The following is a 22,224-nucleotide window of genomic DNA, read 5'->3' on the forward strand; positions in this document are numbered from 1 at the left end:
ACAAAGCATGTAGAGGTCTGTAATTTTTATCATAGGTACACTTCAACTGTGTGATCCAGAAAATCACAATGTATGATTTTTAAGTAATTAATTTGCATTTTATTGCATGACATAAGTATTTGATCACCTACCAACCAGTAAGAATTCCGGCTCTCACAGACCTGTTAGTTTTTCTTTAAGAAGCCCTCCTGTTCTCCACTCATTACCTGTATTAACTGCACCTGTTTGAACTCGTTACCTGTATAAAAGACACCTGTCCACACACTCAATCAAACAGACTCCAACCTCTCCACAATGGCCAAGACCAGAGAGCTGTGTAAGGACATCAGGGATACAATTGTAGACCTGCACAAGGCTGGGATGGGCTACAGGACAATAGGCAAGCAGCTTGGTGAGAAGGCAACAACTGTTGGCGCAATTATTAGAAAATGGAAGTAGTTCAAGATGACGGTCAATCACCCTCGGTCTGGGGCTCCATGCACGATCTCACCTCGTGGGGCATCAATGATCATGAGGAAGGTGAGGGATCAGCCCAGAACTACACGGCAGGACCTGGTCAATGACCTGAAGAGAGCTGGGACCACAGTCTCAAAGAAAACCATTAGTAACACACTACGCCGTCATGGATTAAAATCCTGCAGCGCACGCAACGTCCCCGTGCTCAAGCCAGCGCATGTCCAGGCCCGTCTGAAGTTTGCCAATGACCAGACTGGATGATCCAGAGGAGGAATGGGAGAAGGTCATGTGGTCTGATGAGACAAAAATAGAGCTTTTTGGTCTAAACTCCACTCGCCGTGTTTGGAGGAAGAAGAAGGATGAGTACAACCCCAAGAACACCATCCCAACCGTGAAGCATGGAGGTGGAAACATCATTCTTTGGGGATACTTTTCTGCAAAGGGGACAGGACGACTGCACCGTATTGAGGGGAGGATGGATGGGGCCATGTGTCGCGAGATCTTGGCCAACAACCTCCTTCCCTCAGTAAGAGCATTGAAGATGGGTCGTGGCTGGGTCTTCCAGCATGACAACGACCCGAAACACACAGCCAGGGCAACTAAGGAGTGGCTCCGTGAAGAAGCATCTCAAGGTCCTGGAGTGGCCTAGCCAGTCTCCAGACCTGAACCCAATAGAACATCTTTGGAGGGAGCTGAAAGTCCGTATTGCCCAGCGACAGCCCCGAAACCTGAAGGATCTGGAGAAGGTCTGTATGGAGGAGTGGGCCAAAATCCCTGCTGCAGTGTGTGCAAACCTGGTCAAGACCTACAGGAAACGTATGATCTCTGTAATTGGAAACAAAGGTTTCTGTACCAAATATTAAGTTCTGCTTTTCTGATGTATCAAATACTTATGTCATGCAATAAAATGCAAATGAATTACTTAAAAATCATACAATGTGATTTTCTGGATTTTTGTTTTAGATTCCGTCTCTCACAGTTGAAGTGTACTTATGATAAAAATTACAGACCTCTACATGCTTTGTAAGTAGGAAAACCTGCAAAATCGGCAGTGTATCAAATACTTGTTCTCCCCACTGTATGTGACTTCTGAAGGTCATTGGTTGCACCAGATCGTATTTATGGGCTTCATAGCAAAGGGGGTGAAAACATATGCACGCATCACTTTTCCATTATTTATTTCTTAAGAGTTTTTTTAAACAAGTAGTTTTTTTCATTCCACTTCACCAATTTGGACTATTTTGTGTATGTCCATTACATGAAATCCAAATAAAAATACATTTAAATTACAGGTTGTAATGCAACAAAATAGAAAAAATGCCAAGGGGGATGAATACTTTTGCAAGGCACTGTAGATCCTAAGGTTAACTTACAAGACAAAACATGAAAAAAGAGATGCCTACTAAGCCAGAGGCAATTTGAATTGATCATACAATCTTCCTCCATGGGCTGGATACAGGATAAGAGTGAGAAGAAAGGCATTTAATTCCATTTATAACATCTGAAGGTGTAACCTTCACAACCAAAACCAACGACCATTAACCAATCAAACAATACCAAGTTTACAGTGTGGGCCTTGGTGGTCAGTTTAATCTCCACATGGTATCACAGCATCTAAAGGTTTGTGTGGGGGATGAGGCCAACGTAAATGAGACAGAATTCCTGAGAAGACAATAACAACCCTTTGCATAGAGTAATTCAGAGTTCACCCTGTACAGATACAAGTTAGCAAAGAGATAATACATCCATATAATTTAGATAGCATCAGAGTTATCCTCAGTGAGCAAGTTTCAGATTGATACCAAACATGGATACTATAGTGTTATTGTATCACATATTCAATAGTCAGTCCTCTGGATACTGTAACAGAGATACATTTTGGCGCCTCAGAGGGGGAAGTGCTGACCAGTCATTGGGTATTGTCCTGTGTGCTTTCCTTTTGTCCCTGGACCATTTGCCGAGCCTAAACAATCCACAACTCAAAAGTGACACACTAAATATTATTGACAATCCAAAAACCCACATTTCACATGCCAACAAAGGTCCTGTGTGGCTCAGTTGGTAGAACATGGCGCTTGCAACGCCAGGGTTGTGGGTTCAATTCCCACGGGGACCAGTACGAAGAAAGTATGAAAATGAATGACCTCACTACTGTAAGTCCCTCTGGATAAGAGTGTCTGCTGAATGACAAAAATGTAAAATGTAACATCTGGTGAACAACTCAAAAGTGACTCACAACTTATATAATATATTTACCATGCCAATGACTCTCCAAAAAGCAAATAAGATTGTGACTTCCAAGAGAGCTGTTGCAACAGATATTGTAGAATGGAGGGGAACTTTCTGACTGGATGATGGATCACATGCTTATTACTAGATCGAGTTGTGGTCAGGGAAACAATAAGAATCCAATCACAATTCTGGAATGCATTCTCGAGAATCCAAAACCCACATTTCGGATTCATCAAAGGACTGTGGCTGCAAGACTGCTGTGGTCTCCTTTGGTGCTAACTGAGAAAAGTTATCCTCTCCTGTTGGGGAGACAGTAGTGGTGCTGTGATGGGTGGGGAGGTACAGTATAAATAACAATGTAAAGAAAACTAACAACTCTACTATCAGCCTAGTTGGTTCATGATTAACCTTGTTTGAGATGGAGCAGGAAATGAAAACAGTTGGTGAAACTGGCCTCTTTCATTTAAGGCAAAGTACTTACGTTTGTGCATTACAGAAGAAGCCATATATTCCAGGCGTATTTATTTTTTATTACTGTACTTTAAACAAGCATATAAATGAGTAGGGGAGGCAGTTAAAAGTATACTTCAATGTTTATGTTTTAAAGCTTGAAACTGTTAAATTCCCCCAATTATTCCTACAAAAGACAAGACAGGATTACAGAAATATCATCAGATAGATTGCCGTCTTATCTTGGCTGGTGGAAGATGAGATGATCAGAGTAAAGCGTCTCCTGCAGTGAGAAGGTTTATGTAGGAGGAAGACACCAGACACAGACCCCCAGGGCCCAGATTCCAAGCAGGCTCAATGTGCAGCACCCATATAAAGAATGCCCCAGAGCGCGAACTATGTGTGTGAACTATATTTCATACCCATTTTAGCTAAACCTCCAATTTCATGCTCCAGTCACCATGAGTCCTTCTCTGTTTTTCCAATTACTATACTATGCCAAGGGCTATGTAGCTTGAGTCCATTCACATTCCACACAAACCACAGCAGTGCATGTTGTTGACAAGATGCACAATGCATCAAATGCTGGGTATGGGTTTGTTTGAACATAACATTCCAGCTATTCTACATTGTTGCAATTTTCTGTTTCTGTTGTCTATTTTGAAATCGCTTCCAACTGCACTATTTTAACATTTATTTAAATAGCTAAAATCTTCCTTTTGACAAGGTATTTGAAAAATTCCAATATGAAAAATGGAACAAATTAATTTGTGTAGCATTAAACATTCCTCAATGAAGTGACACATTTGTTATAATATATATTCCATCCCAAATGGTACCCATAATGCTTATTGAAAGTGCAACCAAAATCAGTTCCTGGCAAACTGACACATTATCTACCATTTACAGTACACACACCAAGAATGTAAACACAACATTTTCAGAAAAACCAACAGGACCTAGTTTATTGGCTAACTTATTTTTATGAAATTCTGACAGTGGGCACTGAATTCAGTGCTTTAGGGAAGTATGTACAAATGACATGGAATGAATGTTTTGGGTTTGTTTGTTTAAACCATACATTCAAAATAGCTTCTACTTTCCTTATTGTAATGTTTACACAATTGTTTAGGGAATCTGATGAGAGCTTATGAAGTAGATTATTTTTCCTGTTTGTATATACTGTTTTAAAATATTCACATTCAAATCTAGGGGAACGTTACATTAGGTTTCTAATTTATAAAAGGAACTGGCTTCTTTTAAAAATTGACTGATTCATAGTCATGCAATTGACAGAAAACAAATATATAGGTGGGCAGCAACATTGATTTGTCATTAATACTGGGAGATAATTTTTTCCCATACAATGATTGATATAAATTCAGAGATATACCCTTCTCTTAAACCCACTGATATGACAGAATTCTTCACATAGTTTTGGTGTTACCTGAATGGTGATAAATACCAAAGTAGAATAACACAACCTATCCTATATGATACAGTAGAAAGGAAGTGATATCCTCCTATTTTCCCTAACACTAAATCTGATTAAACTTCACCAATGCTCAAAACACTATTCTTTTAAAGTGGATCTGACAGCATTTTAGCAACATCTTATTAAAATCTGTTCATATACATCCCCAGGAAGAATTACTTATTTTATACATTTTCTGACTAGTGAGCACTTCGATATGGTCATTTTCACGTTTTCATAAATTCTTAGAATGTTTGAGAATTACGTATACTAAGGTATTAGTGCAAATTCTATAGCAATATAGAGTGGGAAAGCGGCCATGCGTTTGGACAATTAATAGACACTGCGGTAAATAAAACCTAATAAAAACATCTGTCTCGTCCAGGACCGGAGCCTACGCAGACCGGTGCACCATAGCCAATTAGATGTACAGTAGGCTTATATGCAAACAAGCCATTTCCCACAAGGGCCTGCCATCATTCACTTTGAACTGGACTGTGTGTTTACAGGCAGTTGCAACATCGCAAAAATGTAGCTAAATACCACGGGAGTCCACTTACATTTGGGAACTTTACAGTCCAATTGATCAAACAACCATAAAAAGGTAGGCTATATTTCCTTATATGCACATCAACAACAACCCTCTCAAACTTTTTCAGCTAGTTGGCCATCAAAATTGCACTGATAAATGATGGGGAATAGCCTGTCCTTCTGCAGCTTGCTTGCCAATGCATGCGTTTTCCCAACCAAGCACTCAAGCTAACTGGCCAAAGTTGACACAAATTACCATTTTACTCACCCTAGCAGAGCTGGTTAGGCTGTTTACATGTTATATAGAGTGTTCGTGACTAACTATTACTTTTTTTGCCTACGGTTACTGACACAGTCATATTCAGCAGGTCTTGCGCGTTCATAAATTCATCAGTTATTCAGCGCTCTGGCACATTCAGACAAGAGTGCTCTGAAATTGGAGAAGAACGCAAGAGATGTGCTAACTGGATAACAGTCATTCAGCATAGCTAGCAAAGCGATTAACTATTCTTGCTAGCTAACCAAATGACACGTGCATCTCTAGCTATGTAGCCACCGAAAAAACGATACGAGGGGAAAAAGTCGGTGAACGTCCTCACTCACTCATGACGTCCTCCTAGCAGCTAGCTAGCTATCTAGCTAACATTAGGCTCTGTGTTTTTAGCTAGTTACATAAATAGATATGCTAGCATATTAGCCACATTATGACTGACTTGTGATCATTGCCCTTGCTAGTTTGATTGTATTGACATTCACCCATTTTTGTCAAAAATATTGAGTAATTGAAACTGAAATAGTGCATCCCGAATGGAGGCAGCAAACAATGTACCAGGCCAGCTGTGATTTACAAGCTGATAGCAGTATTTCTTCGACTACCAATTATATATGAATTATTATTAATCATGCATTGAACTGCATCCATCTATTCTGCCAGCAATGCCTTAGTGTACGTCATGTAATGTTGAGCCAAATAGAACCAATTTTTAAAACCTCTTATCAAGTTGGTTTTGTAGCATAAACTGGGAATTTGATATTTTTGACTGATATTGTGATTGTCTTTCTGTTTCATATCTGCAAAGTAGTTAAAACACTGTCAGTTCCACTTTAAATGTCCTTACAGTTGTCCCAAAGTAATTAAACTGTACAGAATTATTTAAAAAAAATCAACATTAGAAAAAATAAAATCCACATTATATCGACACTATAAAAAAGGTGTGAGAGTAATACATGTATACAGAGAGGAGGGGTGGGTGTGGTGCAGGAGGGGGGCTGGGGTGAAAGGTCAGCAGAGGAGGTGGGTGAGTGTGAGGAGAGCTGTCAGGCTGGGCAGAGCAGCGCTGAGACTAGAGGCTCCACTGGATGACATGCAGTGGTCTCTATTCTGGCCGATGCAGGCAGCATAGGCCATGACATGGGGAATGTAGTTCTGCTCGTGGACACCGTGCAGCAGGTGAGCCATGGGGCCCTTAGCAAACACAGCCACATCCTCTCCTCCATGAGTCTCCATACTCAGCGGCACTGCAGACTGGGCCTGGTAGTTATTTTCCTCTGGATAGAGGGAGGGAAGGGAAAGGGTGGAGGTAGAGAAAGGGAAGGAGAAAGGGATCAGATGGATGATTTTCTGGCATGCCAAAGACCAAGTGGTGTTCTCTAAGAAAGAGGACTGTCAAAATGGCAATACTGCATTGATGATAAGATTTCAGTTACCGTAGTCAAGGGTGGAGACGTTCTCTCTCAGACCATTGACTACTTTGAACCCTGGTCCGTTCCCATATAAGATGGCGGTGAAGGGCTTCTGGTCCACATCACTCATCATGGGAGCCAGTCCTGTGGATAGAGAGGAAAATACTCAACCATCTCCATCACAAACAATTAATCACAACATCCACAACATCCAAGTGACTGATGACTGAGTGTAGCCACATACAATACATGGTTGCAAAATCATCCATTTCTCACCAAATATTGTGTTCCCCCTTGGCGTGTAGCCTCCGAAGTTGAACATGTGAGAGTGGTCAGCAGTGACGACAGTCATTGTGTCATATATGCTGGTCATGAGGCCGGCGTGGCCAATGGCCCGGTCCATCTCCACTGCCTCATGCAGGGCCTGCTTGGCTTTACCCTCGTGATGCCCATGGTCAATGCGCCCCCCTGCCGACGCACAGCCTGGTTAACCTCTCTCTCTCTCAGGCAGATGAGAAAATCTAGCATCAGCATTGGCAAAGCAGCCTCAGCTGTGCAAACTTCACATTCAACATGATATACATTATTAATTAACCTTATGCAACAGATACAGTATTTACTGGTGCCAGAGTGTAAAACAACACTCACCCTCCACCAGCAGGTAGAATCCCCTGGGGTTTTTCCTCAGGATCTTGATGGCCACCTCCACCATCTCTGTCAGGGAAGGATCTCTCTCATTGTTTCTCTCCAGGTCGTAGGGAAGATCTCCCGGCTCAAACAGACCTGTGTTAACACGGGAAGCTGGGTTTATTATATTGAGAAATAGGTAGAGAAGATGATCAACAGTGGTTAACATGAAAACAAAAGATGAAACAGGCCGATCGTGAAATCAGTATAGAGCAACAATTTTTAAAAATCACTCACCCAAAATGTAATCCACACTATTAGGATTTAGCGATAAAAGTTCCTTCTTGTTCCATACATAGTGGGCTTTCTGATCATTTAAAAAATAAAACAATACATATGGCATTGATCTAACCCTGTGACAACCTAAAATTATTCAAATGTTCTTGATACGAAAGATTGAGAAAGGTGGAGGACAGAGAAGAACAAGGAAGAAACAGCAGGACATGGTAGAAGAGGAGAGAGAAGGACTAAGACAGACTAAACAGCTGACCTTGTTTTTCATTCTGTTATTCCACTCCTCCACCAAGTTCCTTCCATCGATGCGGGTACCAAAGTGTTTCTTCTCTCCAGGATACTCCACATCTGACTGGTTTTTGGGGAACATGTACTTCCTCCCTCCTCCCATAATCACCTAGACACCCACCATAGAGATAAAACATTTGATTTATATCTATGGACATCCCCGGTAGGGTTGAATATTTTCCTGGTATTTTACAAATGTTCCATCCCGAGAATAAATCACTTTTCTCCCGGGTAACCTGGTATTTCCCGCCAAAACCGGAAGTGTCATTCAAAAGCATTTTTAAGCATATAAATAGGCCTGTCTGGATTTGATTAGAGCGTTGATCGAAAATTCATGCCTGATGCTACCTGAGCCTGATGAGCCATACATTAAAGACATTTAATGAGCCCTATCCCAAAAAAGGATTGTGCCGTTATCCAATAGCCTACATACAGTATGATAGTCTACTGTACATTACGCAGGACAGAAAAACATAAAAGCCCATAGATGTAGCTAGCTATATGCTCTCTTGGGTAAATAAATGATACTGGCTCCAGTAGGCTATTCCTTTTGAGTGTGTACTCTATTGTATTCTCCCGCATTATATGGACTGTAATTACGAACATCGTTCAGGCTAGCGAATTTGATTTTAATTTGGGAATATAATAGGTTTTATTTGTACACTGAACAAAAACATAAACGCAACATGTAAAGTGTTGGTCCCATGTTTCATGAGCTGAAATAAAAAAATCTCAAATGTTCCGTACACACTAAAAGCATATTTCTCTCATTTTGTCCACAAATGTGTTTACATCCCTGTTAGTGAGCATTTCTCCTTTGCCAAGATAATCCATCCACCTGACAGGGGTGGTATATCAAGAAGCTGATTTAAGCAGCATGATCATTACACAGGTGCACCTTGTGCTGGGGACAATAAAATGCCACTTTATAATGTGCAGTTTTGTCACACAACACAATGCCACAGATGTCTCAAGTTTTGAGTGAGCGTGCAATTGGAATGCTGACTGCAGAGCTATTGCCAGATAATTGAATGTTCATTTTTCTACCATAAGCTGCCTCCAATGTCGTTTTAGAGAATTTGGCAGTATGTCCAACCGGCTTCACAACCGCAGACCACGTGTAACCACGCCACCCCAGGACCTCCACATCCGGTTTCTTCACCTGTGGGATTGTCTGTAATAAAGCCCTTTTGTGGGGAAAACTCATTCTGATTGGATGGGCCTGGCTGCCAAGTGGGTGGGCCTACAGTATGCCCTCCCAGGCCCACCCATGGCTGCCCCCCTGCCCACTCATGTGAAATCCATAGATTAGGGCCTAATGCATTTATTTCAATTGACTGATTTCCTTATATGAACTGTAACTCAGTAAAATCTTTGAAATTGTTGCATGTTGCGTTTATATTTTTGTTCAGTATATAAATAGTAGACTGACGCATCTATACCTTTTCATAATATTTCCCCTAATGTTATTAGCCTACCTCATCTTTTTCTCTCTTGTTGCTTCATTCCTTCCTCCTTTCAACAGTTTGGCTAAATGAAATACATTTCATTGTCCTTATCTTTATCATTCTAATTGCAACCTTGAATAATATAGGACTACAATTCGATGCAGAAGGCTTTCACTTCTCTTCACAAAGATTGAATGGGTATGGGTCTGAATAAATAAATGCTATAGCCTACCGCCATCGCGCGTTCGCTTTTCTGTCAAACTACCCGTGAGTTCTATTGGCTGCTGTATTTAACATTCAGCAACCAAGAGCTTGCATCCCTCTTTGAATAGTCTATTGGTATAAGAAATGCAACAACAAAAAAATAGAGTCTATTCTAGTCTAGCTTTTCCTGCATGCAAGAGAAAGAGGCTATAAATTAGAAGCTTATTATGCATAACCCATAGGCTGTTTTAAAACTCTGTTGCTGCAATTAAAAAAATAATCTTTACAATAAAAACATATGGTGACCCTCGTAAGCCAGATGGAGATGGGTAAATTAGACGCGTATTTGGTCTTTATATTACTGTAGCACAAACTATGCTGCAGCAAATGCAGGCCTACCTGTCACAAGGAAAAAAGTTACCATAATGAGATGATCGGTCTACATGCATTGTGAACGGTGCTCCATACTGAGATGCGCTGTCTGTCCACACCCTGAACGTTGATGATATACTGTATCATGCAGAGGCCGTATAGAAGCCAGATTTAGACATCACATATAATTTAACAGTTCCATTTCACGCCATGCTGTTCATATAAATAATGTATTATAATTTACAGGTTTCTCAAAGTTATTTATCCCGGGAAAAGGGAGTGGTTTTGGGCAACAAATCCCAGTAAATCTCGGTAACCGGGTTCCGCCATGCAACCTTAATCCATGACAAGAATAATCAGGAGAGGAATTATTTTTGAGCCATTACATTACAGGTGCAAGTTGCTCCAAATTACTGTCTGAACAATTTATACAGAATAAATAGCAATCATTGTTTTGGACAATAGTTGTTGCTTATAAAAATGCTCTGTTTTTAGCATGATTACTGGATATTTTCTGTAATATCAGGATCCATATTATATACACTACATGACCAAAAGTATGTGGAATCCTGCTCGTCTAACATCTCATTCCAAAATCATGGTTATTAATATGGAGTTGGTCCCCCCTTTGCTGCTATAACAGCCTCTTCTCTTCTGGGAAGGCTTTCCACTAGCTGTTGGAAAATTGCTGCGGGACCTGCTTCCATTCAGCCACAAGAGCATTAGTGAGGTCGGGCACTGATGTTGGGCAATTAGGCCTGGCTCGCAGTAGGCATTCCAATTCATTGGGTTGAGGTCAGGGCTCTGTGCAGGCCAATCAAGTTCTTCCACACCGATCTTGACAAACGATTTCTGTATGGACCTTGCTTTGTGCACAGGGGCATTGTCATGCTGAAACAGGAAAGGGCCTTCCCCAAACTGTTGCCACAAATTTGGAAGCACAGAATCATCTAGAAAGTCATTATATGCTGTAGCGTTAAGATTTCCCTTCACTGGAACTAAGAAAAACAGCCCCAGACCATTATTCCTCCTCCACCAAACTTTACAGTTGGCACTATGCATTGGGGCAGGTAGCTTTCTCCTGGCATCCACCAAACCCAGATTTGTCCGTCTGACTGCCAGATGGTGAAGTGTGATTCATCACTCAAGAGAACGCGTTTCCACTGCTCCAGAGTCCAATGGCAGCGAACTTTACACACCTCTAGCTGATATTTGGCATTGCGCATGGTGATCTTAGGCTTGTGTGCGGCTTCTCGGCCATGGAAACCCATTTCATGAAGCTCCAGACGAACAGTGCTTGTGCTGACGTTGCTTCCAGAGAAATGTTGGGACTCGGTAGTGAGTTTTGCAACAGAGGACAGACAGATTTGTACATGTTACGTGCTTCAGCACTATACAGGCCCGTTCTGTGAGCTTGTGTGGCCTACCACTTTGCGGCTGAGCCGTTGTTGCTCCTAGACATTTCCAATTTACAGTAACAGCACTTACAGTTGACCGGGGCAGCTCTAGCAGGGCAGAAATTTGACAAACTGACTTGTTGGAAAGGTGGCATTCTATGACGGTGCCATGTTGAAAGTCACTGAGCTCTTCAGTAAGGCCATTCTACCGCCGATGTTTTCCTATGGAGATTGCATGACTGTGTGCTCGATTTTATACCCTGTCAGCAACGGGTGTGGCTGAAATAGCCGAATCCACTAATTTGAAGGGGTGTCCACATACTTTTGTATATATAGTGTATATGCTGTGACTCACATCGATGTTGGGAATGTTCTCAAAGAGCTGCCTGGCGATATCCTTGCAGCCCGCCTGTACTGCCTCAGCAGGCATCTCTCCATCGGAATACCAGTCCCTGTCCACACAGTGGGCGTAGGCCGCACTGGGGGTGGCATGGTTCACACGCGTTGTCGTGACTATTCCCACTGACTTGCCTGGGTAACAAACACACAAACAGTTTTTGAACCTGCTGCTTGGATTCTGTGCAATAGTCTGCCAGATCTGAAGACAACCAATTGCTCCAAAGAATCTGCTAATTCTAGTTGAACTTGAACAGAGTGTCAGTTCATTTTTCAGTCATTTGAGAAATGACCATTTCTGTATTTTTTGTTTGTTGATTACCTATCATGGTTATAGTACTTACTATGTTAGATAGAGAATTGTGGTTATACAAATATCTCCACTGAGGATGAGTGGGTCAGAAACTAAAGAGTTAAAGACTGTTCCTGATGTGAGTTATCTATTTCTGTGTGTTACAGTATGTGAAGGGCTCAGGCCTGCCTGGTCTGGTCACTAAGGAATGATTGGATCCCTGATCCTATCTGACCTCTACTCCAGAAGTCTTGTTTTCATTCCTGCCATGTCTCTAAGTCGTTGGGGCATGCTAGGGAGACTCTGCCTTTGAGAAAATACATATGTAGCTATAAACTCCCCATTGAGATGCATGCATGCCTACGTTTACAATGTTATCATGGTGTGTCTCTATTGCTTATCTCAGGATGGCCAAATAAGCCTTAGTAGATCTGGTGTGGAGAGGTACTGTGAATAAACATGGGTTATAATGAGACAGTACCTGCTTCCTTGGCCCATCTGAGGATGGAGGTGACCTCGTTGCCCTGTGTGGTGTTGCACTGGGAGCGGACGGCAGCTGCACTCACACCCACCGTGCCCTCGTTGGCCTTCACCCCACAGAGGAATGCTGTGGCCGTACCTGCGCTGTCTGCCACCTGGGCATTGGTGTTATACGTCTGCAGAGACAGGACAGTAATGTGTGAATTATATAGAAATGTAGTAGGAGACATTGTTGTGCATGCCGTGTTGGTGTTATCCACACCTCCAAACATCACCTCTAAATGCTCAGATTGTGTAATTCCTTTTACATTCTAAATTCTTACAAAATCATTGACACAGACTACTACATGACCAATCATGTGTGGAATGTGCTGCTGCCTTAACTGTAAAGACAGTTCTATGATGTGTGGCTTCTTGCCAAGTATGAACCATTCATTACTTCCAGATCAATAATGCATGCTATTCTATAGGTCTTCTATATGATAACAGACCAGGTCAGACCTTGGAAAGCGCAACAAAGGGGAACTTGTCCATCTCCAGCTGGGTCTCTTCCCCACTCTGTCTGCTCAGCTGCCCCTTCAGTATTCGTGCTGCCGTCACTGTGGGAATGCCCATTCCTACACAACAAAAGCAAAGCAGTGCTCGCTCTGTTATGGTGTGAATCTATTTAAGGGATAGAGAGCCTTTCCATCTCATGCATTAACACCTTATGGTTTTCCATCTGGTTAACATTGCTCTGTGGTCACTTTTCACAGCAGCTGCTCTGCCCACTGAACAGACAACTCTACATTTGGTGGTAAGGAACCCCGCCAAAATAGCTTTTACTTGAGATCTGCCTTTTCACAAGTCAACAAAATGTATATTTTTAGAGGTGACTATCTATTTTCCCTTCGTTTTTTTATGGGTGTCAAAATTGATGCTTTTGTAGAGGATGTGAACTGACGTGCACTTTCCATTTATCCAGCATGACTGTTTTAAGCATGGTTGTCATACATGATAGAGAAAGGTACATTGTATACTGCTGCATATAAAACATAGACAGTTAAGGTCCTTTGGGGGGGACAGTTTAATGGGTCACTACATAACATAACACAAAGCAGAAGCCATGTTTTCCATTGGCACTGGCAGCATATATTTGTAATGCTCGATGGCTCCCATATTCAACATTCGATTTAGAAAGCCTGAAACATACTATTTACTTCTGACTGGATGACATCAATCCACCAGAATGTTTTGATGGAAACGTCTGTGGATTGATGAGGAGGATATACTTATCAAAATACTTGTTTCCTACAACCACTAGGAAAGATAATCTGGAACTGTATAAAAATACTAAATCTGTATGCTGCACATAAAGTCTTTGATTGCATAGAGTTAAGACTTCACTTCATCATACAGTATGGCACATACTCATGGAATGAAAAAGGCTCCTGTAATCATGACTTACCATCACCAAGGAATTGGATGAGGTTCTTTGCAGTGTTTTGGTTGAGCTTCTGAAGTGTGAGGGCATTCTTCAAAGTACGCTGGGCCCATGTGTTCCAGAACAAGGGATCTTTCTCTTGGTCTGCAACACGGAGGTAGACTTTTAGTTTGAAATAAGGAGGGAAAGAGGCCATCAGAAATTATCTGTAACACCTGTGAAAGTACTGGGACAAGTGGGACGGAATATGCCCAAATTAAATGGAATACACGTTGAGGTTCCTCCAGGGAAACATTTTTTGATGGCAAAAACTTGATGAACACAGAAGATTATTTCATTAGGTAATGTACAGAACATTGGCGTTCATCACTTACTTTTTCACTTGTATTTCATAACCTAGTTATAACCTTTCTAATTAATGTTTTACCCCCAGACGATGTCAAAGTTCCTTTGTGAGTAACTTATTTCGTTACTGGTTTTAAGTCTCAGCATGACATATAATACGAACAAGTATGGATGATAATATCAAGAGACCAACAGGATGACCATAAGCACATACACATGTACTGTATTTATAATGTCATGTTCTGTAGGGTCTGCCACTGCCAACCATATAACCTCTGACATCTCCAGCATGTAAGCTTCTTATTTCTGAAATCACATGTTGCCTACTATACACCAGCACATACATTAAATGATGTTACGATAAGAAGGAACCTAATCTTCTTACATTATAGGGAGAAATATTACACATCTGGAATCCATTTTGTGAACCTCTCCTGATCTGTAAATAATCTTTCAGGAGCTAAATGATTCTGGTCATTTTGTAGAGAGAACAGAGAAAATGAAGTTCACTAGCATCGTACTGTAAATGCAGTGTGAATTATGTTCAGTTGGGTCAATAGACTGACAATTATAACTCTAACAAGCCGTGTTATTCTAAACAGGATGCATAAACAACAGATAAGTGTCACTTCCTTAAAAAGAGCAGTTGAAGACTTCTGCACATGTCACATCTCCAATAAATCAAAGCCCAATTTTGTTTCTTCACCTTCTCCCTGAAGTGTGCACTTATTCACTCCTCCTCAAGGACTTCAGGAGCATTGGATTGGTGTATGCATGTGCTAAAGGATCTTTCCACCACATTTCCTAAACTTGTCCCTTTCCTTTTATATCTATGAACGGGAGTGAACAAGTGCACACTTCAGCGAGAAGGGGAGAGAAACAGATCTGTTTTAGTATGTGTCCCCTCTCAGCTCTTCCTGATGGATTTCAGTCAAACAGCTGGATGCTGTTAAGAGACATTACATTTATTGACAGGTGTGTGTATTACCAGGAAACTGTGGCTTCCCCAGGCCTCCGCAGGCTAGGCAGGAGCAGATGAGCAGGATTGTCACCTTCATGATGCTTTCTCTCTATCGTTGTACTGTTATCACATACCACGTCCCAAACTAGAGGGAGTCTGTAAAATAAGGAGAAATCAGTGTTGATGAAGGAACACACAAAATTCAGTTGATTCACAGAAATAAAGTTGATGATGAGTTTGCGTTAAAGTGCAGCAAAGAATGGGGAAAGTAGGTAGGTTTCAACTTAGACATTCACAGTGAATAGAAGGAATGGTATTGTGGTAGTGTAGTCCCAACCCGGCCACATGGGCCCTGAGCAGCCAGCCTTAATCTATTATTACACCCCCCTCCCCTGTCCTTCCCCTGTCCCTCCCCTGTGCTGTGGTCAAGGTCACTTTAATGGGATTGTGGGCCATAGCACAGAGAGATTTAACAGCCATAACAAAGCCGATTAACACCAAATGATTGACAGGACACTTCCACCCACAAGTAAACGAGAGAACGTTTTTTAATTGAGGTTCAGAGTTTATAAAGAAGAGAGTTTGGCAAATATATTGTTACACGTGCTTGAAAGAAAATGGTATTTCACAAAGTCTTGAAACTGTGTGCGAATGAGCCCTGTTACTTCATGCTATTAAAACAGACAACGCAATTCCTACAGCATTAGTATACAACATGCTGTAGTTGGGCTCATATAAAGCTGCTAGGCTGGTCTCTAAGGAGAGGAGAGGTTTTACCGTGCCACAGATGCAGGCATATCCTCTGAGTAAAGCTCAGAAGTGGCCGGGCCCACCAATCGGCAGCATACTAGCCAGCCTGCAGGTAAAGTAGCAGAGCAGTCTCAGGATGACCACCAGGAGAATGCAAGAGAAAAGGAGGGTCACCACCATCGAGAGTCCATCTCGGTCCATGGTGTCAAGGAGAAAAGTGTCCCGGTTGGAATACCAATCCGTATCAAAGACAGAGGCAGATGTTTCCTGTTTCACCTGCCAGCTCTGTAGCTGACTTCTAAGAGATAAACTGGGTCCCTGTACAGAGTTCGATCTGTTTGAATGGAGCTGGGATTAGGTTTAATCATGTTCATGAGCTCAGGGTTTGGGATTATAATTAGAGTGTGCAACTTTATTTATGTATTTTCCTTCTTTCTTTCTGTTTTGCTCAGGGCTCTGTGACACAGGTTCCTCCATTCTGGGATAACACTGACCTCAGACACATTCCCCCAAACAGATTACCTTGGCCCATCTAAAATGTAATGGGAGAAGAAGGAATCAATCCAGCTCAATCAATGTTGTGTTCCAACTGGCCTGTTTGGATCTTATCCTAGGGTATGCTGTACACTGTGTACAGGATATCTATGGTGATATTTGTAATGTTTAAATGTTTCTAGCACTGGCATTATTTCCCCTCTGAACTACCATTGCCTTGTTGAGGAGGTGATAAGATTTAATGCCTGTAGCGCTTATAAAGGCCCCATGAATAGCTACATAAGACCATACAAAGAGTAATTAATTCTGTCATTAGATAAGGCACATACAGGAGACATTTGAAGTGCTCAATTGTAGATGAGATGATATCGTCCTCTCCTCAGCATAGGCTAAACATTCCACCCCATTAGTGCCAATTCAATCACAAATCAACTTGAAAGATAATCCATGTGCATCACTGGTACGTACAGTGGCCATGTCTAGGGAGCAATGACTGTCTGACATTGGTTAAAAGAAGAACCTGAAAAGAAGGATGTTGCCAGCCAGATTGAGTAAATTGCAGAATGCTCAATCCAAATGTATGGATTGAAATATTTGCTCTATCATTCTGTCTGTCTCTGTCTGTGTATTCTCCACCTTTTCAGCTTTATTGGTGGGAAACAGTACCTTATGACAATTATTTTCAGGAGAACTATTGTGTTGTGAATTCTGACATTTAATATTACTATAGTTGAGCACTCAATACTAGTTGACCTTTTTATGATCAAAATTAACATCCAACAGCACAGGATATCAACCAAAAATGAATGAATCTGGCTATTGGCCTACATATGTGATTTAGTGTAGTATTGGTATAATAAAAAAAACTTCACCCTTAGGGAGGGTACTGCTATTGTTGTATTGATGTTCAATCACGTGTTGGGAAGAATGCGAGTTCTACCTAAAAGAATCTGCAATCACACAAACTTATACTACAGCTACATATATAGGGTAATATAGCTTTAAGCGATACACATGTAGTAGCATTTTCAATTGCACCGATTTTCCTGACAATACAGCAAATTGCAAGGATATTTTATTTTGATATTTTCTAAATAGCCTGCACTCGATAAAGCATTGAAATCGCCTGATATTCCAAAAAATAGTCAATTAATACAAAGAGTTAAAGGAATACACTTACTGCGGCCTCTATTAAAGCTTCTGTAGCAAAACACTTCTGTCTGTGTCTTCCTTTCGCTCTTGACAATCCTTTTATAAGGCTATGCACCAGCTCTGTCTTGGGGGCTGAGGATAGCGGTTGGTATCCCACCACGATGGCGAGAAACCACCCTATAAATAATGGCACCATAATATGAAGAGCTGGATCGTGAGTGCCGCCTGTCGACCAGTTTCACTGTTGCATTTGGTCTACTCAAAATATTTAATCCAAGCCTTAAATCAATCGAGTTCATTGTCTGCATTTGAAATACTAAACTGAAACATATTATAGGTCTACATACTTAATATAAACGTTTATAAGTAGCTTATAAACTGTCATGACTTTATAGCCTAGTTTTTAAATGTGTAAGAATACAGTTGCTTGCCAAATTTAATGCACACATTTTGACTTTTACCATTATTAGTATATTGCAGTGCGCCATTTAAACTGATACAGTATATGTGGCAAGCAGCTAAATAAGCACACCGTTTCAACCAATAACTGTTTATTACAGAATTAAACAAATCTATGAACTAAGAATAAGCTGTTTTTAAACTAGATTTAACAGATTTATTAACCCTGGCCTCGATAGCCTAATGCCGCGTTAATGTACTAGTCGGAACTAGGACACTCGGTAATTTCCGACTTGCTAACTGGTTGAACGCGGCACGTGTATAGGCTACTACAACTAGTTAACAAGTCGGAAGTTTCCTACATTTACATTTACGTCATTTAGCAGACGCTCTTATCCAGAGCGACTTACAAATTGATGCATTCACCCTATAGCCAGTGGGATAACCACTTTAAAAATTTTATTTTATTTTATTTTTTTTTTTTTGGGGGGTAGAAGGATTACTTTATCCTATCCCAGGTATTCCTTAAAGAGGTGGGGTTTCAAATGTCTCCGGAAGGTGGTGAGTGACTCCGCTGTCCTGGCGTCGTGAGGGAGCTTGTTCCACCATTGGGGTGCCAGAGCAGCGAACAGTTTTGACTGGGCTGAGCGGGAACTATGCTTCCGCAGAGGAAGGGGAGCCAGCAGGCCAGAGGTGGATGAACGCAATGCCCTCGTTTGGGTGTAGGGACTGATCAGAGCCTGAAGGTACGGAGGTGCCGTTCCCCTCACTGCTCCATAGGCAAGCACCATGGTCTTGTAACGGATGCGAGCTTCAACTGGAAGCCAGTGGAGTGTGCGGAGGAGGGGGTGACGTGAGAGAACTTGGGAAGGTTGAACACCAGACGGGCTGCGGCATTCTGGATGAGTTGTAGGGGTTTAATGGCACAGGCAGGGAGCCCAGCCAACAGCGAGTTGCAGTAATCCAGACGGGGAGATGTCAAGTGCCTGGATTAGGACCTGTGCCGCTTCCTGTGTAAGGCAGGGTCGTACTCTCCGAATGTTGTAGAGCATGAACCTGCAGGATCGGGTCACCGCCTTGATGTTAGCGGAGAACGACAGGGTGTTGTCCAGGGTCACGCCAAGGCTCTTCGCACTCTGGGAGGAGGACACAACGGAGTTGTCAACCGTGATGGCGAGATCATGGAACGGGCAGTCCTTCCCCGGGAGGAAGAGCAGCTCCGTCTTGCCAGGGTTCAGCTTGAGGTGGTGATCCGTCATCCATACTGATATGTCTGCCAGACATGCAGAGATGCGATTCGCCACCTGGTTATCAGAAGGGGGAAAGGAGAAGTTTGTTGTGTATCGTCAGCGTAGCAATGATAGGAGAGGCCATGTGAGGATATGACAGAGCCAAGTGACTTGGTGTATAGGGAGAAAAGGAGAGGGCCTAGAACTGAGCCCTGGGGGACACCAGTGGTGAGAGCAAGTGGTGCGGAGACAGCTTCTCTCCACGCCACTTGGTAGGAGCGACCGGTCAGGTAGGACGCAATCCAGGAGTGAGCCGCGCCGGAGATGCCCAGCTCGGAGAGGGTGGAGAGGAGGATCTGATGGTTCACAGTATCAAAGGCAGCAGACAGGTCTAGAAGGACAAGAGCAGAGGAGAGAGAGTTAGCTTTAGCAGTGCGGGAGAGCCTCCGTGACACAGAGAAGAGCAGTCTCAGTTGAATGACCAGTCCTGAAACCTGACTGGTTTGGATCAAGAAGGTCATTCTGAGAGAGATAGCAAGAGAGTTGGCTAAAGACGGCACGCTCAATAGTTTTGGAAAGAAAAGAAAGAAGGGATACTGGTCTGTAGTTGTTGACATCAGTGGGATCGAGTGTTGGTTTTTTGAGAAGGGGTGCAACTCTCGCTCTCTTGAAGACGGAAGGGACATAGCCAGCGGTCAAGGATGAGTTGATCAGCGAGGTGAGGTAGGGGAGAAGGTCACCGGAGATGGTCTGGAGAAGAGGGGAGGGGATGGGGTCAAGCGGGCAGGTTGTTGGGCGGCCTGCAGTCACTAGTTGCAAGATTTTTATTTTTTATTTTACCTAGTTCTGACTAGCACCTGAACACGCCATAATGCACCAATTTATCTTCAGTGATTTTTGTTCATCATTTTGTATACTTTAGATGTAACTAGAGACCAGTGACTATTCACACAATGTTATATTGGCTATCTCTCATACAGGAAAGCTACACTACCTACCCTCTCTCTCCAAGCATCCAACACACAAACCCCAGTGTGAACAGGCAAACAATTACACTACTGGGATCATCTCACCACTGCCACCAGTGTATCAATTGAAGGGGAATAGACATAGCAGGACTTGCATTTTCGTTGTGAGGGAGGGAGGCTATAACATGTTAGAGTATTTGTCATGGTGAAAAATATACATCTCTTCTGTTTAAGTAGCAATGAATTGCTTGGATACAATTATTTACTGAACTGAATAATAGAAGGCCTACTTAGTATAGGCTAAAACACCATCTGAGTCCCTCTGCTATTCCTATTCCTGTTAGTTTTATTTTCATATTCAGCAAAAATACAATTATATTATAGCAAAGGATGATTACAAAGACTGGACCAGCCAGAGCCAATACTTTGTTACCTTCTACATCACCAATAGGCCTAGTAGCATGTCACTCAAGGCCAACTTTCACAAATGTCCTGTAGAACTGTGAAAATGACGGCATTATAATCCCTCTGATCCTATTAGGCACTCGTTTACTTTAGAAGTTTATTGCAGTTTTATTTTCTTTAATCTCCACATTTTAAATGATTGCTCTGCATGTTAAGACTGTAAAGAAACGCCCAGTCAACAATAGGTTCCTTAATCCTTAAATTCTGTAATCCTTATGAACACATTTAAATTAATTTCAGCTAAACCACCCCTCACCCTAGAATGATTGCCTTAGATCAATTATATATCTCCCTTAGGAATAGATTATTTGCAAATCCATTAAAATTGCATAAACCAAAACAGGTAGCAGTTGTAATTTATTTTACATTTTAGTCATTTAGCAGACGCTCTTATCCAGAGCAATTTACAGTTAGTGAGTGCATACATTTTCATACTGGCCCCCCGTGGGAATTGAACCCACAACCCTGGCGTTGCAAGCGCCATGCTCTACCAACTGAGCTACACGGAACCTAAGTAGGGCAAAATATAACAATGTGTACCTAGCTGTACCTACATAGCCTAGGCAATCATGTACTGTAAATACATAGGCCTAGTGTTTTGGATACTTAGTCAATAGCGACCATTTTTTCCTAAGAACTTTTTGTACATTAATTGCACCACAAAGTGTGGAATTTTCTAAGAAAAGGTAATAAAAATGTTTTATTAAGACCCGCACATTTCTCAAATCCTATTGGTTAGAATAATAGAGAACCGTCCTTTCTCATTCTGCTGTTGGGTGGAAATGTTATTTCAAGGGTCAGCATGGAAACTCAATATTTACGTGGTACTTTCTCGTTGTATGTTCGCACTATATGACCGAAAATAGTTTGTCGCTCGTTTATTGCGTCTGGCACACCAACAGCTGTCCGCTGAAGGCACATAAGAGGACCGTATAGACGGAGTGAGCTGAAATAATGGTGGTAAGAACCTGTTCCATATCAAATGTGTCTTAATTACAAACCTTATGTTTATGAACTGAATTTGTTGGCTGCCGTTGCTGTTAACAAATCATCTACATTTGGAGCATCTATGTGTGATGACCTGGTGCGCAAAAAAAAAGTATAGTGTGCAATTACGATTTTCATTAACGTTTGCGACCATGACATGAGGTAATAACTTTAGCATAATTCCCGGGGCAACTGGTTTCTGCATTACCAAAACAAGTAATTCCCTGCATTTTAGTCTAGCCTACTCACTGACTTAATAATTGTTGCCTTATTATGATCATGTAGGCAGATAAAGCCTTCTACTATGTCTTGAACACACTTTCATTGTAGGAAAAAAATTATAGGCTAATGTTAAATCCATAGTTGGTTTGTTACTAGCTGACTAAACTAAACTTTACGATTTAGGATGGTGTTGAGGAGCAACTA

General features: G+C 41.8%; 2 protein-coding genes across 3 annotated transcripts in view; one reads left to right on the top strand and one right to left on the bottom strand.

The window, feature by feature from the left end:
• Positions 1-5,916: 5,916 nt before the first annotated feature.
• LOC121575375 (alkaline phosphatase) lies at positions 5,917-17,901 on the bottom strand. Of its 2 annotated transcripts, none has more exons than XM_041888437.1 (12): positions 17,779-17,901; positions 15,381-15,509; positions 14,072-14,191; positions 13,126-13,241; positions 12,626-12,800; positions 11,812-11,987; positions 8,004-8,144; positions 7,751-7,820; positions 7,475-7,609; positions 7,103-7,294; positions 6,851-6,970; positions 5,917-6,691 (listed from the first exon to the last, which is right to left on the bottom strand). In XM_041888437.1, the coding sequence occupies exons 2-12, from the start codon at positions 15,448-15,450 to the stop codon at positions 6,426-6,428; spliced, it is 1,581 nt and encodes a 526-aa protein (XP_041744371.1). In that variant the 5' UTR covers positions 15,451-15,509; positions 17,779-17,901; the 3' UTR covers positions 5,917-6,425. The 2 variants fall into 2 exon arrangements, with proteins under 2 accessions (XP_041744371.1, XP_041744372.1); XM_041888438.1 differs by lacking the exon at positions 17,779-17,901 and adding an exon at positions 16,131-16,214.
• Positions 17,902-21,610: 3,709 nt separating this feature from the next.
• Positions 21,611-22,224, top strand: part of LOC121575376 (endothelin-converting enzyme 1) — a 43,099-nt gene continuing 42,485 nt past the window's right edge. Inside the window, exon 1 of the mRNA XM_041888440.2 lies at positions 21,611-21,771. Within this exon, the coding sequence (XP_041744374.1) occupies positions 21,766-21,771 (6 nt within the window). The 5' untranslated portion in view covers positions 21,611-21,765. The remainder of the gene's footprint in view (positions 21,772-22,224) is intronic.

This window comes from Coregonus clupeaformis, chromosome 10 (assembly GCF_020615455.1).
Source record: "Coregonus clupeaformis isolate EN_2021a chromosome 10, ASM2061545v1, whole genome shotgun sequence".
Classification (NCBI taxonomy): Eukaryota; Metazoa; Chordata; class Actinopteri; order Salmoniformes; family Salmonidae; genus Coregonus; species Coregonus clupeaformis.

Excerpts from the sequence above, each read along its gene's own strand:
- LOC121575375 (XM_041888437.1), bottom strand. The coding sequence starts at position 15,450 with ATGAAGGTGACAATCCTGCTCATCTGCTCCTGCCTAGCCTGCGGAGGC. Across the intron at positions 12,801-13,125 it reads CCTTTGTTGCGCTTTCCAAG|ACGTATAACACCAATGCCCA; the intron begins GTCTGACCTGGT and ends CTGTCTCTGCAG. Across the intron at positions 6,971-7,102 it reads AAGGGGGAACACAATATTTG|GACTGGCTCCCATGATGAGT; the intron begins GTGAGAAATGGA and ends CTCTATCCACAG.